The sequence below is a fragment of the Typha latifolia genome, chromosome 5, assembly GCF_019914945.1.
Source record: "Typha latifolia isolate L0001 chromosome 5, TyphaL0001v2, whole genome shotgun sequence".
Taxonomy (NCBI): Eukaryota; Viridiplantae; Streptophyta; class Magnoliopsida; order Poales; family Typhaceae; genus Typha; species Typha latifolia.
Window position 1 is genome coordinate 11528175 of NC_133090.1, and position 21413 is coordinate 11549587.

At 34.7% G+C, this 21413-nt stretch overlaps 1 protein-coding gene and 1 long non-coding RNA gene across 18 annotated transcripts; one reads left to right on the forward strand and one right to left on the reverse strand.

Annotated features, from left to right (window-relative positions):
* Positions 1-1756: 1756 nt before the first annotated feature.
* On the reverse strand, positions 1757-20370 carry LOC140788706 (uncharacterized). 11 transcript variants are annotated; one of them, XR_012109076.1, is made up of 8 exons: positions 20176-20370; positions 15598-17312; positions 15075-15207; positions 13027-13370; positions 9507-9598; positions 7001-7131; positions 5641-5739; positions 1757-2033 (listed from the first exon to the last, which is right to left on the reverse strand). It is a non-coding gene; the product is annotated as an uncharacterized lncRNA (long non-coding RNA). The 11 variants fall into 11 exon arrangements; XR_012109071.1 differs by lacking the exon at positions 5641-5739 and adding an exon at positions 6722-6806; XR_012109069.1 differs by lacking the exon at positions 5641-5739 and adding an exon at positions 6722-6884.
* Positions 1976-16020, forward strand: LOC140788705 (ABC transporter G family member 41-like). Of its 7 annotated transcripts, XR_012109065.1 has the most exons (27): positions 1976-2115; positions 2316-2418; positions 3751-4102; positions 4211-4334; positions 4800-4882; positions 5096-5183; positions 6758-6917; positions 7010-7086; positions 7294-7347; positions 7431-7521; positions 7680-7981; positions 8078-8359; positions 8434-8747; positions 8853-9013; positions 9094-9197; positions 9295-9448; positions 9552-9692; positions 9897-9967; positions 10043-10375; positions 10474-10764; positions 11136-11219; positions 11974-12107; positions 12330-12557; positions 13231-13345; positions 14664-14835; positions 14931-15185; positions 15618-16020. XR_012109065.1 is itself a non-coding variant. In XM_073138096.1 (26 exons), the coding sequence occupies exons 2-26, from the start codon at positions 2349-2351 to the stop codon at positions 15882-15884; spliced, it is 4392 nt and encodes a 1463-aa protein (XP_072994197.1). In that variant the 5' UTR covers positions 1976-2115; positions 2316-2348; the 3' UTR covers positions 15885-16020. The 7 variants fall into 7 exon arrangements, 6 of the variants coding, with proteins under 6 accessions (XP_072994197.1, XP_072994200.1, XP_072994198.1 ...); XM_073138096.1 differs by lacking the exon at positions 13231-13345; XM_073138099.1 differs by lacking the exon at positions 13231-13345 and having other exon boundaries at positions 2026-2115; positions 2316-2454.
* Positions 20371-21413: the final 1043 nt, after the last annotated feature.

The following is a 21413-nucleotide window of genomic DNA, read 5'->3' on the forward strand; positions in this document are numbered from 1 at the left end:
ATTAATAACACCGTAGATTTTACTTTTATTATTATTTACATCATATACATTAATTATTTTAATAGATAATACTTTTAAAAATAAATACAAATTTGGGTCTCTTATGTACTTTTACCTCCTCGCCTGTAGGTAAATTTAAATTTAAATCATTTATATAAGTACAAATATTTTGTTTATTCTTCGTGTAACACATTTAATAAACAAATAGTATTCGTATTGATTTGAATTTGACCCGAATTTGATTCAATCGAATCCGACATGATTTGACACAATTGCCATTCCGATCCACATTCCTCTTCTTTTTAGGGCAAAGATTTTTTTTTCCCTTATCTCCTTCTTAGACCATTATTTTAGCCCCTAATAGAGAGATTAAAAAAGAAGAAGAAGATTAGGTTTCTTTTTAAAGTTCTTCACCGTAGAAGGAAGAGGGATTTTCCATATTTTGAAGTGATAAGAGTTTTGGCATTGAGAAATTGAGGAAGTTGTAATTAAATTTAAAGGTATCTTTTTGTTACTTAAGAATACCGCTGATGTGTGGATAGTGGAGAAACATAAAAGAGTGAAGAGTAATTACAAAAGTCTTTAAAGGATATGGATAACTGCTTACATTTGATTAATTTAGCTGAAAAGAATAACAAGACTTTCAATAATTCCAAACTTAAGATGCCTCGGGAGCTAGTTTATTGAATTAATGACTTATTTATCTATTAAACAAGCCTAAAAAGGAAAGCCGGTCTAAAAATTTTTGGCTGCTGATGTATACACAGAGCAAGGATGCTATTGAAATTAATGAGTAGCTATCCGGTAGCTAGTGTCGTTTATTCTTTTGTTTCTTATAGTTATATTTGCTAGTTTTAGTAGTGTTGTAGCGTCACCAGTTGTGTAAATGTTATCCGTAAGTCTAAGATTTAGTTTTTCTCAACCAAAAAAAAAATGTACAAACATACATAAAATAAAATCCCTAATTTTTATTTTTGTGGTACCCAAAATAGTACTTTAGATAATATTAATTCTCTTGATTATATTATTTATTTTTGAGATGTTCTCCTCCACAACCACACTTTTTTTCAAAGGGGCAAAGGGATCATTCCTCTTTAAATCTTCTGAAAATAATTATAGCAGCCTAACTTTTTGTCGCAATCTAAAAGTAAATGGAAAGAAGAGATTATGTCTCTCTTAAAGTATCTTCTTTTCCCTAATATGGTTTGAGTGGTTGAACATCCTGATGCAGACTCCATTATGCATTGTTGCAGCACTTGACATGTTTCCATCAATCTTCTGGTAAAAATTAATTAATTTGCCAATCGACATCATTGGAAGGTGTTAACCACAAAAACCACATATATATTAAAAGGCAGGATGTTTAATGCAAAATTTCCTTCAATTCAATTTGATTCATCTCTCATTGCTCTCCATAGATATGCTAATCTAGTGAAACTAGTCATGATTTGGAAAGCCATTGCCACCCTCTACAAGAAGATTCCCATTTGGAGGAGCTTTTACTTTTAGCAACAAAAGTTTGGGGATGATGGATATACTATGCCATTCCATTAATGATGAGAGTGGAGCGCATTGCAGGTGTTTGGCAACTCTCAATTACTGCAAACAGTTAGCTAATATGAATCTGACATAAATTAAATCAACTCTATTACAATCAAATACTGGAATATAACAAGAGAAAAACTAGGAAATGTCCACAAAAAAAAGAAGAAGGCAGAGTTGACAAAAAATAAGTCAATAATGTGAGGCCTGAGACTGAAAAAAATATCTTATATTGATGACGGCTAAGTACATGGAAACATTGACATAATTACAACAGATGTGATGTTTCTCTTACATGCACAACCAACTTATATATATAATCATCGGCACAACTAACTTAAAAAACATCCTTTCTCAACAAAAAAAAAGAAAAAAAAAAACATCAGAGAGATTTCTATAGGAGAGCTCTTCATCCATAACAAGAGAGGGTGATGAATGGCCTTTGTTGCAGCATTACAGGATAAATACCATGGTGCTTGCAGAATATGGTTCTGAAAAAATAAAATCACACAGTTTGTAGAAGAAGAGATCGCATTCGAGTAACATTCACATTAAGAAGAATTATCATGACAGGTATGTCATCCTTTTTCTAAGCATTACAATCCTTTAACGTTCTATTGTTTTAATAGACCAAAAAAGATAAAAAGCTTTCCTCTTAAAAGGAAACAAAAAAGAATTCTTCCTTAAAGCCTGAGATATATTATTCAAGTGCATAGCATATATAGACATACATATACTGATATACTGATATTTGTTCAAACTACTTTTCTCAGTGCCGTAACTTATCGAAAACATAAAGGGCAAGGATGGAATCCATGGAACAGTCTTCAATTGTCATCAGATATCAACACCACAGCATTATAGATTTCAAGTCTAGTAAGCTTAACACTACTATCTTAGATGGAGTCTGAGGTGATACTATGTATTCTTTCAAGCTTAACACTTTTTGAGCATTGTATAGAATAGTCTTTGTTGAATCATTACATCTTAAAGCACCAAATTGATATAAAAAATTGGTTAGTAAAATGACGTTTCTGAAAATTAAAAAAATTTAAGAAGTCAAAACTTAGTACTGCACCCAACTGAAGTACTCTAATTATTGAATTCTCATGTGGTTGGTGTATAAGGCCTTTTAAGAATAAATAGGCAAATTATGTACCTACTTAAGTTTATGCATATTTTAAGTGTTTAGTTTGCCACAACGTAATGATTGCATTAAGTAAGAAATGATGTTGGTTATTTTTTATGTCAATTACCATATTTCCCCTATGAGATATATTAGTTCTAATGTATTTAATATAATTAAATATTCTGTGCTTAAGTAATGTTAAAAAAGGTTATTTTGGTAAAGGGAATATTAATTTTATTCATATTAATAATAATAATATTGGTTTATAGTAAAATATTATACTTATTATTTTATAAGGACATATTTGTTACTTTGGATAGTGTAGAAATGTTAATTGGTAACTATGTTCCTTATGCTTATGTGCATAAGTTTATCACATCTCTTCGTCTGTAATAGTAATTCGTGCACAAATTATCATGTTACTTACCTTATGTAAAGTTTTGACTAAAGTGCATATAAATGCGTGTTTGTTTGCAAAGCATGTATAAAGGAGATGTAATTCACAAATAAGTTTCTCCTATGCACCAACCAAACACTATCTTAATAGAGAAAATAATGCCAACTAGAATTGCTTTGGCAAGAGATATTTAGACAACAATTATATCATAAACAATGACTGAAAACTTCGTGGACTCTAACCAACAGATGTATGATGTTAAGATGCTGAATCGACCCCCATTACAAAGTTATCAATTTTATAACCAGGGCATATCAGGAATTCCAAAGTATTTTAAAGCAGAAGATAAATAAAGTAGATGGATGTCTGCTCAGTGCTCAGTAATACATAATTCAGTTAGGAACCTTCGGCTACTTTCCACTGTTAGAAAAAACACATATGCTTGAAAGAGAATATCTTGTGTTACTTTAAACAACTTATTATTGAAGGAGTCAACTTTCCATAACTTAAATTTCATAATGTACCAATCAGATATCAAGCTACAGTAATCATTCATGACTGCTGATGTAATGTCTGTCGTCATCTTACTATTTAAGGAGTAAAAGAAGGGTGTATATATATATCTTTTGAGAGAATAAAAGATTTCTAAGAAGAATGACTGAGATAGTAGGCAGAAATGCAGCTGAGAGCTCTGATAGGGAACTAGAAGTAAGCAGGAGTACAAGGTCCCCAACACAAGTTGCTGATTCAAATTTATGCAGAAAGTGTAGCACTTCAGCAACTGAGGATAATGATAAGTACGAGTTGAAATGGGCAGAAATTGAAAGGCTACGGACGTATGAACAAACAAGAACATCAATGTTTGATCAGTTCAACAATGTTATAAATGGTGATTCAGAACAGGAAGAGAAGGAAGCAACAGAGGTTACGAAGTTAGGGGCATTAGAAAGGCACACATTCATTGAGAAACTAATAAAGCATATTGAGCATGATAACCTTCGGTTGTTGCAGAAGCAAAGAGAGAGAATAGACAGGTAGGCTCATCTTCCTATATCATGCAAGATTTTTATGTACACAAAATCAGATAGCGGTGGCTTGTTTATTTCATATAATTGTATCTAACATTCACATTGCTTTTACAGAGTAAATGTGAACTTGCCCACTATAGAGGTGAGATACAGAAATCTACATGTTGAAGCAGAGTGTGAAGTAGTCCAAGGGAAGCCCTTACCAACCTTATGGAACAGTGCCAAGCTCATGGTCTCAGTAAGCAAGAAGCTAAATTTGTTGTTCTTATTGTTAGATGAGTATGGATTAACCTTCTATACTATGCTCTTGATGGGGCTAATTTGCATAATTAGATCCACCATCAAGAGTGTCTTCCAAGCTGTTTGGCCAATATATTTTGCAGGAATATTCTAACAACTAGATTACTGCCTTAGTTTGCATAGAAAATGTAGAACTGATAAAACAGTCGCACTACACCGATATTTCATGTTTCAGGGGCAAAGCCCTTGGTAGTAAAATATAACAATAAGATTCTAAAGGTTTGCACAAGCTAATTCATTGTATCAACTACCACAAGATGAAATGCAAAAAAATAGTTTAGGGAGGTCTAACAAATGACACTACTTGAGTTGCTAATGTGCAATGCCAGTAAAATGTATTTGTATTGAGCAGGCCTTTCAGTTGCTAATCTGCGATGCAGTAATGTGTATTTGTATTGACCAGGTTCTTGCCAAGTTGCCAGGCTTGAAGCCCCAAGAAGCTAAGATTAGGATTTTAAAAGATGTCAATGGGATCATCAAGCCCTCCAGGAAAGTACTTCAAGTTAAATCTATGTTTATTTCAAAACATAATTATTGCCCTTTGTTCTTGAACAAAAGTGCTACTCTCTTGAAGGCTGTTTGCAAAGTTCTCTGGGACACAACTATAATATCCTTATACAGAAATAAAACAAATTAGCAATATTATGTTCTTATTTTGTTTTACATAAAGATAGTTTTGACTCAGTTTTCACAGGTCTGCAGGATGACTCTTCTACTTGGACCCCCAGGATGTGGAAAAACCACCCTATTACAAGCACTAGCTGGGAGACTGGACAAATCGCTTAAGGTTTGTAATCTTGTATCTTTTGACTTGCTTCTTAAATGCTATCTGTACAAATTAAGGGGTTTTGTTCCCCTAAGAAAAGAACACAAATCCACAAGTAGTTGAAATTCCTTGATCCTTCATTAACAATAGTTTGTTAGTGAACACAAAACCAAGAAAGGCGCACTGCATGGTAGGTAAGATTGGTACTAGGTAACATCCTGAAAGACAATTGATTTTTGGGCTTTAATGGGTCAGGTTTAGTAAAGACAAGTTATAATTCCAAATCAGTTATAATATGTCTCAACCAGCTTAAAGTATAATATAAATCTGGTGAGATATAACCCAACAGAACCCCAATTATAACGCATTGATGAAGCAAGTGGAGATAAGTAGACAAAAACCAGTTACGGTACCAAGTCCAAACCTATCAGCCTATCCTTGCAGTAATAAAACAAGATCGAATATCACATAGTCTAACCTGGTGAGGTAACAACAAAGAAAGAAGTTGGCAGTGTTGTGGCATTCTGCTTTCTTCCAGAAGCTCCAGCAGCAAGTTTATCATATCAAAAAATGAAGGCTAAAGCAACTTGTAAGAAGTTTATTGCAAGTTGATAACAAAATTAAATAATTCAAATCATAAAATATTGATCAAGGATTGTTGTGCCGGTCAACACATGTCGTGCCAAGGGTGTGCCAGCACATGGCATGGGCAATGGCACTCCACTGCGCTGCAGCATGTCATCCCATGCCAATTTGCACAGCCTACGTTGCTTGTATCGCTTGATACAGATAGAGCACTGAGAGGGACATCCTGACTGGCACGTGATATGTATTTAGCTTACTCAAAGAGACCCCTTTTTGAGATCTCTTTGCAGGTAATATCCCAAACCAAAAAAGGAAGAAAATGAGGAAAAAGAGTTTAGACCCAAGTATAGGAACTTCAAGTTCCATCAAAAGATATGATTTTCTTAATTTCTCTTCCTATTTCCTTTGATTTAAAAAAACAAATATGAGATTAATGACTGTAGATGTAGCAAAATGAAGCTAAAATTTGCTACTATATGTTGAATCATATTTTTATTTGGTTTCTATTTGACTAATGTTATATTTAGATCTTTTACAATGTCATCTAGTAATAAAAAACTCTAATGTAGACTTTAATACATAACAAATAGAACTTAAAATATGTATAAGTACCATAAAAACCTACTTAGAGGCATGCCAGCGACACAGTAGTTGTGCTAACAGGGTATTAGCACGGCATGTGCCACTTGCACAAACAATCCTTGGTTATTGATATCTCATGTAATTTATCATTATCTTCTAACATTTTGATGCCTATGATGAACCACATTGAAATCTTAGATGTGCATGTTCAGTCAGGCATCAATAGACTATAGACTTCACGTTTTTTTTTTTTTTGTTGTTGTTGTTGTTTTTTAAGTTTTTATTAAATATATTGGATAGAAACATGATTGAATATATATACCCACAAAATACAGTTAGGAGTGAGAACTTTGATCATCTTAACATTTTCAGCATTTAAGGATGAAACTTACAATCTCTGACCATAACTCAGCAAGTTCTTTTCATAGGTAACTGGAGAAGTTGAATACAATGGCTACAAATTAAATGAGTTTGTTCCTGCGAAAACATCAGCTTATGTAAGCCAATATGATCTGCATACTCCTGAGATGACAGTAAGAGAGACATTGGACTTCTCTGCACGATTTCAAGGTGTTGGTAGCAGAGCAGGTAAGGACACTAAATGTCAAGCTATCTTGCAATTGAAATTAAAGTTGACCATAGAGAATCATCATGAATTACTGATCATGTACCTCGTGAAGAAATTATGAAGGAAGTCTGTAGAAGGGAGAAGCAGGCAGGAATAATCCCCGATCATGATATAGACACATATATGAAGGTGAAGCATAGTTGCTATTTTCCACTTCTCATGATAGCATACAATCTGTATGAATGGAATCAACAAGATTAGAAATGCAATGATCTCTATATACAGGACTCAAATTTCCAATGATGCAAATAACATGAGCTTAAAGTTGACAGTCATCATAATAAAATACAGATCAACATGTTTTCTTGTGTATGAAAATAAAATTTGTTGTTATAGGCAATATCTGCAGAGGGACTACAAAGAAGTCTCCAAACAGATTACATTTTGAAGGTACTTATCTACTGATTATTGGACCAGTGAAGACATTGTAAGTAAGGTTTTCCATCCTTATATGGGATTTTCTTGTTTATTAGATCATGGGGTTGGACAAATGTGCAGACACAATGGTGGGGGATGCCATGATAAGTGGCATATCAGGAGGTGAGAAGAAAAGACTAACTACAGGTAACCTAGTGGGAAATTGACTCAATGCATTTGAATTACTTTTTCTTTAGAGCCAAGGAACTAATGGAAGAGTCATCATGTTTACCATTCAAACAAATTATGTTTCTTTTCTAACAGATTACTATTCATTTGATTTTTTTACTATTTGCATTTGCTAGGAGAAATGCTCATAGGACCAAGAAGAGCTCTTTTCATGGATGAAATATCGACTGGCTTAGACAGCGCTACTACCTTCCAAATTATCTCTTGCCTCCAACAATTGGCCCATGTTGCAGAATATACTGTTGTGGTTTCACTTCTGCAGCCAGCACCAGAGACCTATAATCTCTTTGATGACATAATCTTAATGGCAGAAGGAAAAGTTGTATACAATGGTCCTTGTAGTCATGTCCCGACTTTTTTCGGAGAGTGTGGTTTCAAGTGCCCAGAAAGAAAAGGAACAGCTGACTTTCTCCAGGAGGTATTAATGAATTCACAGCAATGCCATCAAGTGATTATGCTTCTATTTTCCTGTACACTGCCAAAATTAGCTCATCCAAGTTCATATTATCTATAGGTTTTGTCCAAGAAGGATCAGGAGCAGTACTGGGTCCGTCAGCGTGGTAATTACAGTTACATTTCTGTTGACCAATTTGCTGAAATGTTCAAATCACATAACATTGGGCAAAGACTAAATGAAGACCTATCAAAGCCTTATGACAAGTCCCAGTGTCATAAAGATGCTCTGTCATTCAGTTTATATTCATTGCCAAAATGGGAGATATTCAAAGCCTGTATGGCAAGGGAATTGCTTCTTATGAAAAGGAACTCATTTGTTTACATATCAAAAGCAACTCAGGTACTCCAAGGAATGTTTTATCATGTGACTTTCATTCAAAAATCAAATTGATATACCTCTCCCTCATCTTGCAGATTGCCATTGTTGCAATCATCACTGGCACAGTATTTTTACGTACACAAATGGGGATTGACATACTTCATGCTAATTATTACCTGGGATCACTCTTCTTCTCACTCCTACTACTAATGGTAAATGGAAATCCAGAGTTACCTATGACAGTTTCTAGACTTTCAGTTTTCTACAAGCAAAGGGATCTTTACTTCTATCCTGCATGGGCATATGCAATTCCAGCTTCTATGCTAAAGATCCCGATCTCCTTACTAGAGTCGTTTGTTTGGACATCCCTTACTTATTATCTTATTGGTTATAGTCCTGAAGCAACAAGGCAAGTATCATTTGAGAATTAAATTCTTAAAAGCTTCTGCAAAGTTATTGTGCATGTGTCAAACTACTACCAGCTTAAATTCTCATATTCTTGTGATTAGTTTAGGTTCTTTCGTCAGCTTCTTCTATTATTTTTGGTCCATCAATTGTCAGTATCCATGTACCGGCTTGTCGCATCATACTTCCAAACAATGGAGGCTTCTACATTTTCTGCTAGCCTGTGTATAGTGGTGCTTCTTCTACTTGGAGGCTTCCTTCTCCCTCATTGTAAGACAGTTTGTAGCTTTTCACTCCTCTAAGCAAATTGCAGAGATAAATATAGTGAAGACACCACTTTTTTGTTGCAGACTCTATACCAAGTTGGTTAACATGGGGATTCTGGGTTTCTCCATTGACATATGTTGAGATAGCGCTAGCTCTAAACGAGTTTCTGGCACCACGATGGCAAAAGGTGAAAAGAACACTGATTAATTGGAGTCGCACATATGCTCAACTGACAAGTACCATCTAACTATTCCCTATCTGGTTATTATTATTGTAACTTATAGATCTCATTAGCACGCACAACAATTGGGCATCAAGTTCTGACAGCCCGTGGACTTAACTACAAGGGCTACTTTTACTGGATAGCAGTTGGGGCATTGTTTGGGTTCATCATATTGTTCAACACAGGATTTACTTTGGCCTTGACTTTTAAAAGATGTAAGATTTATCTAAAGTTGATATGTATTGCTTGGAAAATATGCTTTAAAATACTCACATAAACATGCACATTTGCACCCCAATGCTGATAAGTTCTACACAGCTCCTGGAGTTTCCCGAGCTATCATCTCTCGTGAAAAGCTTGCTCAACTACAAGGAGAAAAAAATCTTGATAAACCAACAGATCCAATGAATAAAACCAAAAGTGAATCCACAAGAAGTTCCACAGAACCTAAAAGAACTGGTAAGATGATTCTCTCCCTTTTTTATAAGATCAGAAAAAACATTACATGGCAGCTAAAGTGTGCCGCAGCCCTGGAACAATTGGTACATCGATTATGTCCCTTTTCAATAAGATTCGAAAAAAATATTACATGACAGAAAAAGTCAAAAGGGTTATATATTTGCATGGTGAATTAAACTAAAAATATTCTGGTTGATCGTGCAGGGAAGATGGTCTTACCTTTTATTCCCTTCACTGTAGCATTTTCAGATATAAATTACTACGTCGATACTCCGGTAATGCTAAGCTATTCATTACTTTAGGTACTCAGACCTTTGTGAACTGGCTTTCAGCTAATGCTTATTTTGTAGAAAATGAGACAACAAGACTACATGGAAAAAAGGCTTCAACTACTCCATAATATAACTGGCACTTTCCAGCCGGGAATTCTTTCAGCACTAATGGGTGTCAGCGGAGCAGGGAAGACTACCCTCTTGGATGTTCTTGCTGGAAGGAAAACTGGGGGCATACTTGAAGGAGAAATAAGAATCGGTGGATACCCTAAGGTACAAAAAACCTTCACTAGGATATCAGGTTACTGCGAACAGTTCGACATACATTCCCCACAAATTACAGTAGAGGAATCTGTAGCCTTTTCAGCTTGGTTGCGTCTACCTCCAGAAATAAATTCCAAAACAAGAAATGTAAGCTGCTTGTACAGAAAAGTATTTCTACTCAGTATATGGGTTTACTTACCATCAGATAATATGATGACGTTATGGGACAATCCTGTGATGTTCAGGAATTTGTAAATGAAGTTCTGGAAGCTATTGAACTTGATGAAATCAGAGATACTTTGATTGGAAGGCCAGGTGTCTATGGTCTATCTACAGAGCAACGGAAACGGCTAACAATAGCAGTAGAGCTTGTTTCTAATCCTTCCATTATATTTCTGGATGAACCAACTTCAGGGTTAGATGCTAGAGCAGCTGCAATTGTCATGCGTGCAGTGAAAATTGTTGCTGAAACAGGAAGGACAGTTGTTTGTACTATCCATCAACCAAGCATTGATATACTTGAGGCATTTGATGAGGTAACTTGTCTTCCTCTATTTTATTACTGAAAATGTAAAGATCTTACAAATTACAGCAAGAGGTCCTTGTAGGAAATTAAAGCTTTTCTTAAAAAACACCTGTTTTCACTTTTCAGTGGTTTGAAGGTATTAAATAAAATGCTGAAAACCAACTAGAAAAATGCAAGGTAAATTATACAGGGCGGACCAAACTATACTGAAATGTCTATTCAAAGCAACAAAAACAGACCTACCTAAAATAAGAATTAGCATTTGGTTTAAGGTCTTCAATTATTAAAAAGATATTTGAAATTTCTTTTTGTCTAGGCTTCCAGATAAAATAGTATGTTTTCTGTAAAAGACTATAAGTACCTTCTATTGTCCTGTTACAGCTGATTCTGATGAAAAAGGGTGGGCAATTGATCTACTCTGGACCGCTAGGACGACACTCAAGTAAAGTTATTGAATATTTTGAGGCAAGTTGATGAACAAGATAGTTCTGTGATTATTTTTTAATTCTCAAGTTCACTCATGTACACTAACTTTTGCTTTCGTGGAACAATGACAAGGTTCAATGAATTAAGACTAATTTACAAGTAGCTACAAGTAAATGCTCTGAAACTGTGAGAGAAAAAATACTAAGATATAGCCATCATAGTCCATCTGTTTTGCATATGCATGCAATTAACAGAACAAGCTGGTGTGTAGAGGATAGAAGTTAAGAAGCCAGGATTTCCATCATTTTATCTTTTTTTATGTTCCCATCTATATATAAATAAAGAAGAATAATGGAATAACATATTAAAGTGACCAGCTTTAAATAAATATAGATGCACCAATGATCCATAAACAAGCATCCAGGAATATCACTACTTAAGATAGTTGAATAATGAAAGCAAATATAGGAAAAAAGAAAAAAGAAGGAAGAGACAATTATCAGGGAGCCTTGTTCAATTATGTTTGAACCTAGAGATGAAGAGCATTCATGTAATTCCTCCAATTTGCAACGGACAATGTTTAGACTATTTTATATCAAATTGTCTTTCTTAAATTATCTCCAGTTATAAACTAGGGATAGAAAATGAAGGGCTCATCGAAAATTCAATCAAACAACAATATAGATATCCAATAAAGTCTTACTAATGAGCTATTGGATTATTCTGTTGTATATAACTTATATCAAGGAGGACACTGAGAAAACTGCTTTACTGCTATCTTTTCCTTTCTCAGGGTATTTCCGGAGTGCCAAGAATAAAAAATAACTATAATCCAGCAACATGGATGTTAGAAGTTACCTCTCCATCAATTGAGACACAACTTCGAATAGATTTTGCACAAATTTACAGGGAATCTTCTCTTTATAAGTGAGTCTATTTTTTGTTTGTCTATTGTTTTCAAATTCATAGAAAAAAAAATTTGTGAGCCACTGGTGCAGATACACTTTGGGGTTTGGAGTGTTCAAGATATCATAATACAAACTTCATATTATCTTATTGTTTAGAAAATATGCTAGTGCTGCCATATTATAGGCAGAATTAATGGCATCCTACTTACCAGTATCTTTAAATCTTATTTTCTACTTGAAGGGTCAATAAGGTGTTGGTCAAGAAGTTGAGCACACCACCTCATAATTCAAAGGACATTAGTTTTCCAAATCATTTTCCACAAAATGACTGGGTACAGTTCAAAGCATGCCTGTGGAAGCAATGCTTGTCTTATTGGAGAAGTCCTTCATATAACTTGGTGCGGATGATATTTATGATTGTCTCGTCCACAATATTTGCAGTACTATTCTGGAAGCATGGAAAACGAATGTAAGTATTGATCTACTTCACATCTCACATTTCCAGCAGTTCGTATATTTTAATATCTTGAGGTGTTATATATGGCATATGTACAACATGACATGAATTGCTAACTAACTACCTTAGAAGGGTATGAAAGCTTGCACATATATCCATATGACATATGTGCATCAGTCCAGTGAGAATCTAGGTAGGCCTACAAAGGCATGTACTAGGATATCTAAAGTACACCTATATCCTTTAATGTTTAAAAAATACCCCCTTACCCCTAACTATAAAGAGGAATCCAGAATTCAAAACTTAAACCAATTTCATGTCCATCAATGGCTGATGCCTTTATTATTTTGATTAGATGAATATCAAGTGAATAGTGGTTTTATAAATTAAAAAAAGAGGAGAAGATACACTTGAAAAATCAAACCTCAGAGACATCCTTAGGACAAGAACAGTCAGTGCTAGAAAGAAAATCTGCTCTTACCTGGGAGCCATGCATATTCGTCGGCTGTTAAGGGATCTTTTCTATTTACTGCATTCATATAGTATCTCTGTGAAAGCCCAAAATTTTCTCTTTGAGTTAATTCTCTCTGCTTTGCTCTTGAGTAGATATTTCAGCATACAACTTTCATTATTGCCATCCTCATTCATTCAGCATTTTCCCCTGACCTTACTCAACATCTTACAGAACGTCCTAAAGTTGAAAGGCTCCAGAAAACAATGGCATACAGCATACTAGTAGCAATCAACTAGCATTAACCCTCGTCTTATTCATGCTGAATTCTTGGCCAAAGCAAAATCAGGCAAGAAAGTATTCTGCAATCAAAGCTATAAACTGCCATTACTTTTCCTAGACATAAAGGCAGAAAAGAAGCATGTTAGATATAAAAGATAAAAATTACTTAAGATTTTAGAGTAGTTGATATATTAAACATTAAGCAGGAGTTTCTACTTCAGAGTCAAAACCCACTAGGCTAAACTGTCATTTAAAATATAAAACCTTCACTACTAAATTGAAATCTACTTCTCAGTGCAATTACAACATCTCAAGCCAAGAAGTAAGGAGTGTTAGAATTAAAAATATTAATACTATTGCTTGCTTACAGCTTAACCTTTTAGAGTAGTTAATGAGCTAACAATGAGAAAAAAAGACAACAAATTTGAACAGTAGCAGTCAACAATACAATTAGTGATTACAATCTCTTGTCCTAAATCCTAATGGACTGAAAAATGTGAAAATTGAAAGGATAGATCTGTGAACCAAATAACCAAAGTGAGGAAAAAAACAAAACATTTTGGATACTATAGCAATAAGAATGTTCTTGAAGCTGCGCATTGGAGTAAACATCACATTGGCCCCAACAATTTCAAACAGGGTTAATTGCATTTTCCTCTCATGTGGTTTGGTTCAATTTCATAAGTTCCTATGTATTTTCAACTTAAGCACTTAACCCTTATATAGACTTGACTAAACTATAATAATAAATTTTTATCATATTTAACCACACTAGTGATCGAATTTAAAAATCCTTATTAAAAATAGAGTTGTAGAAGATTAGATAGCTTTCTAATACATATAAAATAATAATAGTAATAATAAGATTTTAGATAACAAAGATATGACAAGAACATATATATATATATATATATTTATCATATCTTTATCATTTAAAATCTTATTTGTGTTATATTAGAAAAGTCTATCAATCCTCTACAACATTGTCTCTGATGAGAATCTTTAAATACGATCTCTAATATGATCAAATACGATGATTAAGAAAAATGTTACACTTTAGTCATGACCATATAAGTGTTAACTGCTTAAGTTGAAAATACACGAAGGTTTTATAAAATTTAAATCAAACTACAATGGTATGAAATACAATTTTCCCTTTTAAATATTATTTTCCTCAGTCAGATCTAGTAGTTCTATTAAAACTGACATTGAAAAACAAAACATATCATCTTTTAGGTAATCGCTATTGAATGTTTAAGATTCAAGATAGAAAGTAAGCGCAAAATTAAAAAACCCTTTGGCAAGGAAGTAGATTGCTGACAACAATGTTAGCTAACAACCAGAGTACAAATTACTAAATCTGTCATTCATTTCTTCTTTTGCAGAAACAACCAACAAGATCTGTTCAACATGCTGGGCTTAATGTATTCTGCCACTCTCTTCAATGGCATAAAAAACTGTGCATCTGTTCTACCATATATTGCAACTGAGCGTACAGTTGTATACAGGGAAAACTTTGCAGGAATGTACTCTCTGTGGGCCTACTCCTTTGCGCAGGTCTATATAATAAGGATCACCATAAACTATTACACAGGGAAGGATTACCATTTCCTGGATGTTGACCTGTATAAAACTTCTCTATATTTTTCCAGGTAGCGGTCGAGATCCCTTATGTGCTAATCCAGGTAATATTGTTTCTTGTCATAGTATATCCAGCCATTGGATATGCCTGGACAGCATATAAGTTCTTATGGTTCTTTTACACCATGTTCTGCACATTGCTGTATTACACATACCTTGGGATGATGCTAGCTTCCTTGACCCCGGACATTCAAATGGCATCAATATTAGCATCTGCCTGCTACCAATTGCAAAACATTTTTTCAGGCTTCATTGTGCCTAGTCCAGTAAGTTTGAACTTCACTTTTCCTTGTAAACAAATGAGATTTGCCAAATTATTAAGGAATTGAACATTATGAATCATCAATCATGATACCCTAGGTGCAAAGAAATCTAAATTGAATATACATCACACCTGCTATGTATCTATAGAATTCTAGCAGCTAAGATATAATGCAAGAGGTTTTCTTTTTATACATAAATCAGCTGTTGAAACTTCAAGCACAAAAAAATATGCCCAAAATTCAAGGTAAAGAAATATATATACAAACAAATATCACGAGGCATAGTGCTGTGTAAATGTATTAGTTAGCAAGTAGCATGAATTTTGGTTACATTATGATTTGTCTATTGAAGGATGTTACTAAGGAGTCCTAATATGAACTCATGATGGCAACATATATGATACATAAAACTCACTGTAATTTTCTTGCTTGCAGCAAATTCCAAAGTGGTGGATTTGGTTTTATTACATCTGCCCCTTGTCCTGGGTAATAAATGGCCTATTTACTTCACAATATGGAGATTTACAAAAGGAGATAATGGTGTTGGGAGAAACCAAATCAGTTGCTTCATTCTTAGAAGATTACTTTGGGTTTCACCACAACCGTTTAGGAGTGGTCGCTGTTGCCCTTCTCGCCTTCCCTTTATTCTTTGCTTCTCTTTTTGCCATTTCCATAGCGAAAGTCAACTTTCAAAGGAGATAAAGGGAAGATCTACTCAATTGCACCTGTAATATACTGTCTGAAAAATGAAGTTGAACAAGACCTATGAAAATATCTACAGTCTAGACTCCATAAGCCCTTAAACTTATTCAAAATTTTGTACTAGTTGGTGATTCCATTTTTTTTGTCTCCAAAGTTTTCAGAATTATGAGAAAGCCATAACAAGTAGAAGAGAACAATCATATTAGAGTCCATACACATGCAAAGATATAATAATTTCTGGAGAAAACAGAACACTAATTTGGATTCTAATTTTGAAGCCGAGTACCCATACTTGGCCTAGAAACATTTGAGTAAGTTTATGAGTAGAATCAATGGAAGTTATGTGTTGTTAACAAAGATTTCTAAGAGGTGAAGAATGTAACAGTTCATAACTTCATACCTGTGGTTGAAAGGGAAAGTAAAAAATGTATAATGGCTACACAAGAAGAAACTATTTTTTGTATTATTCCCTATTTGTGATAAATGTTAACTGCCTTCTTGACCCAACTCTTCAAATTAAGCCACATAAATGATGTCTGGAAAGATTATAGGTAATAAACAGGTGGCAGGTAATAATCAGAAAATAGGAAGTTGGGTGAGCAAAAGGTAAAGGGAACTAAGTTAGTGAAATAAGTTCTCGACCAATTTATGGATTTATAAATGCAGCTATCAAATATAAGAGGGTTATTGTACATTAGAAGGAATCTAGAGAAGTACAATATCATATTTCTAGATTAACAAATGACTTGGTAAATGAGATGATCAATTTATTGCTCTCCTTGAGATTAGAAAATAAGTTGCTGAAATAAGGATTCATTGAAGTCAGTAAACTTAAAACCAAAGATATTAATGCAAATTACTGAATCATTTAAACAATGCAACAGCTTATATGCCATGTCAAGTTGTAGTGACACTCACACCTCGTGAACAAAACCAAGGAGTGCAAACAGTATAAATTAAATGGTGTATTTATACCAGCATTAAATTATTCATTTCATCAAGAGCCAAAACATGGGAGTGACACCAGTACCAATAAAATGGTGTCATCATACCAGCAGTAAACTATTCACTTTAACAACACTATATTCAAAGAGAAAACTGCCAAAATAGTATAATTATCACAAATGCTGCTCCTTAAAATCTTCATAATATTATCTCATAACTTGACTACTATTATCACGACCCGAAATAGGAATCATGATCAGCCATGCATCTCAATATACTTGAGATACACGAAGCCTTATCAATACTTTCTACGTGTACGATGGAAAAATAAAATAAATAAATAAAATAAAAAGCTGCTTTATTAAATTTAAAACTAATTGCAATAAACATCAAATATCTAACAGAGCGGAAAAGTAAATAGGTGAATCCTAAGTGGAGGTGGAGTCCAGGTACATCTCGCTCAGTCGCCCCGCTGACTATTACCTAAAATAGATAAACAAATACAAAAAAAATAGAATCCATGAACCAACAACTATAGCTCAGTGAGTGAAATCCACTCGAAAACCAAATAAATTTTAAATCAAATTAATGCTGAATAAATTAAACTAAGAGCAACAATATCCATAATAGTATGCAATAGTCATGCTCTCTAAATAATAACAAAGATAACAATAGAGAGAGTCACAATTTGTAACCTTGCACATTTTCAACATATTAACATCTTTTCAATATTTATACTGTCATATGTCTCAATGGGTCTAAACTCTGTGGATCCACATCAACTAGAAGTCATCTCAAAATGACGCTCGGGACTTTTTTTCATAGCTGATCCGGTTAGGGTCATCAGATGGTATCACCCTGTGATCAACACACTCTGTCTTTTCCTCTAACCGTTGAGAGAAGTTAGAGTCACCTAAGAAATTTTCTCATTCATCCTAGAACTGTTCCCTAACCCCGCCAGAGTCACCTAAGAAAGTCACCGCAGTGATCTAATTTATGACTTTCCCCTGAGCTTCCAGATAGTCTTGAGTCACTACGAAAAATCGCAAGCGATTTATACGGGGACTGTTCTCTAAGTCGTACCAATACTAATCTCATTTTTCTTTTCACAAATTTCAATATTTGCACGAAGTATGGTGATGCACTGAGTATAATAATTAAATGCACACAGAAAATATAACAATTAAATTTTCACACGTACGGATGAAATAAATAGATTTGCACACAGAAATTGCAACAATTAAATTTTTACACGTAAGGGTAAAATAAATAATTTGCATACAGAAAATTTACATGGTCTGACAAAGATACGAAATATAATAAAATAAATTTGTGAGTGAACCCACTCACCTGAGTCTAGGTAAAACAACCGAAATCTCAAATCTTTAGCTCACGTACTAAAATCACCACCTTTAATAATAAATAATAATCAAAATTTTAATTTGAATAATATCAATATTTCTAAAAACTAAAATGGGTTTAATTACCCATTGGGTTGGGCTGGGCTAATGCTGGCCCGGCCCAAATCAAAAAGAACTAATCTAAAAGGCCCAGCCAAAAAGAAACTAATCGGGCTAGGCCTTAGGAAATGGATTGGGTTGCGGTTTAGCCCGCAGCCCATCCAATTTAATTGGTTCGGGTTGGATTTGTGGATCCGAAATCCAAACCCGAACCCGAACCCGCATTCAAAAGAAAAAAGGGTGGCTCGGGTTAAACCCGAGCCAACCAACCCCTTTTTTCTTCTTTTCTCCCTTCTCGCGTCCGACGCAAGGGAGGGAAAGATCGAGAGAGAGAGTGGCCGCCGGTGACTTTGCCGGCGGCGGGTCACGACCGGCTCCGGGTCACGACCGGCTCCCTCCCTATCTCTATATATCTCTCTCTCTCTGTTGTCCTCACGAGGTGGAGGAGGACACACCACCGACGGCCGACGCCGAGGCCGACGTCGACTGGAGCCACGAGGGCTCTTCCAGAAGGCATCTATGGTGCAAGGCTAACGACTTGGAGCTCTCGAGCACGAGAAGCAGCAGCCCGAAGCCGCCGTCTAGCGAGAGTTGCCGACGAAGCCGAAATCCCCAATTTAGGTATTTTCGATTTACCTTTTTAAATTTAAATTAAACTAGAGGGATGAGAGAGGGCTCACCGAGGAGGAGTGTGGTGATCCCAAATTCCTCCGGCAATGCTCTGGCGATCCTATTCCACAGCGACGACTCCGACGGTGAGAAAAGAAAGAAAACGAAGGAGGAAAAAAAGACTGGGGGGATTGAGGAGAGAGAGAGGATTAGGGTTTAATTTATAGATTAGAAGAGGATCAAATCTAATCCGATTCGGATTAGATGAAATCCCCTTTTTTCTGCGCCTCGTCGCGTGCCGGAGAGGGAGAGGGGAGGGGCTGCACGTGCAGAGCACGTGCACCCTCCTCTCTCAACCCCCAATTAATTAATTATTTTTTTCTCTGGTTCTGACAACTATATGTTAATACAATTAAAGCAAGTGAGAAGCTTCTAAGTTGCATTACTTCTCCCCAGAATCCTTGGGATTCTCAGTATGGAATACACTTCAAATCAGACTATTCCCTCATAATGCAATTGCCCCTCTTAGGAAAGCCAGGCTGAAAATAAATAAACAATTCATATAAAATTGATTAACACCACAGTATGTTCTGCCACCAACTTCAAAAATTTGCCACCTTAAAGTTTTACAATAATATTGAACAGAGGTCGGTTTCTAAGGTGTTTCAGCACCGAAATTTGTTTGGAATCTGCTATTTGAGGTGTGAACCATCCCAGGGCTACCTTATGTACAAAACCAAGTCTGCAACACCTACCTTCTTTAAGAGTTTAGTAGCTTAGATGTTTCTCTGTTGACTCTTGAAACTCTGCTAGCTCAGAATCTAGCTTTTGCCTAGAGATCACTTCATTCTGGTACTTAAATGTCTGAGTTCATACAGAAGTTTTCTATTAAAGGTGTCTGCATACAAATGGCTGCAGTTACACTATATTCATACCCTCTCTCAAACACTGCAACTACAAAAAGAAATTTCTTCAACAGACGATTGAAAACTTAATTTTGTCAAAATTAGGGGATTCAGTAATCTGTACCAATGCTTCAATTAGCAAGAAGCACTTCCTTTAATAATTTGAATTGTTGAGAAAAGAATCAACTTTAGCAACAGTACGACGCACAGTAAGAGATACAATTTAGGAACATTCAGACCAGTTCCAAAGACTCATCTAGCTCTTTCTAATGATCACAGATAAAATAATGCCATTCAAAAAGGAACTTTTACTTCATGCATCTACGCTACAATAAGAAAAGAGATGATAAAGAGATCGACATATGTACTTACTTTTAGGGATCCACTGGAGTCCGAGGATGAAGCCTAAAGTACAATGACTTAGGATTAGGGTTTGGTTTAGGCTGATGATTTGATCGAGAAGGGATGGTGGACTTGGAAGGGGAAACACCGGTGCAGAAAGATTAAAAAAGAGGTCTTTGTTTTCCCAGTGAGTTCTTCGAAAGAATCCGTTTCCAAAAACATAGATTCGAATATAAGCCCTTTAATTCATAAATTATGGTTTTAAGGATTCAATCCGGGCTATTTCCATAAAAAAGGTCTTTAATTTTAGTAATTGCAAGATTGGCTCATGAAACTAAATATATTTATTTTTTATATCAGATACATATATTTTTATAATAAAATATATCTATTTATATAAGAGATGCGCACAATAACTTATTTTTATTATTTTAAAAACTAAAACATTTTTTTTAATAGTGAGAAGAAGAGTAAAACTAATTTTTCTAAAAATTATTTCCATTTTCATTCTTTTTCTCTCTTTCTTTTCCTATCCCCATGCTTTGCTCTTAGAAATTGAGTGTACTAATATTCTACATTAGATACATAACTTTTTTATAATAGAATGCATAAAATTTACATAAAAAGTCAACATAAAAGAAAGTTCAATCTTGTTATGTGCAAATGCTCTGAAGAAAGTTCTACTGATTAGACCACCAAAATGATACTTTCTAATAAATGTCCCTTTGTGATTAAATTTTAAGCGTTCTAAGAACTATTTTATATAAATAAATAAAAAGATCTCGCTGGAAACAGCAATAGATCAAGAGTTGTAGGTATATTTAATACAACAACAATGTTTAACCCGGTGACTGTTTAATGTTCTCCACTGATATATAGATAACCACCACCCAATTTTCCTACAGGTTACATACATTATACCATGCCACCATTTTGATGGCTAGAACCAGCCTGATAAGATATCTCCAGCACCTAAAACCCAAAAAAAGAAGGAAACAAAATCATAACAATGGCACACTTGACTTCTCATGTGCTTTGCCCTTCTTTACATACCATGCAAACCACAAAATTTCGAAGTATCCTGTTACTAGTTAATATAAGATAAAAATACATTGCTAGAAGATGCAAACAACTGCTGTCTTAACGATGTATGCAGATATTCATATTCCAGGTCTCCACAGAGGAAACAAGTAAAGATTCTACTCTCTATAAACAAAGTCCAAAAGGAGAAGAGGCACAGAATGAATAACCTCAGTGCCCAGAGCAGT

Coding starts and splice junctions, on each gene's coding strand:
- LOC140788705 (XM_073138096.1), top strand. CDS start 2,349: ATGGAATCCATGGAACAGTCTTCAATTGTCATCAGATATCAACACCAC. Junction 8,360..8,433: donor ACATATCAAAAGCAACTCAG/GTACTCCAAGGA, acceptor CTCATCTTGCAG/ATTGCCATTGTTGCAATCAT. Junction 14,836..14,930: donor GGGCCTACTCCTTTGCGCAG/GTCTATATAATA, acceptor ATATTTTTCCAG/GTAGCGGTCGAGATCCCTTA.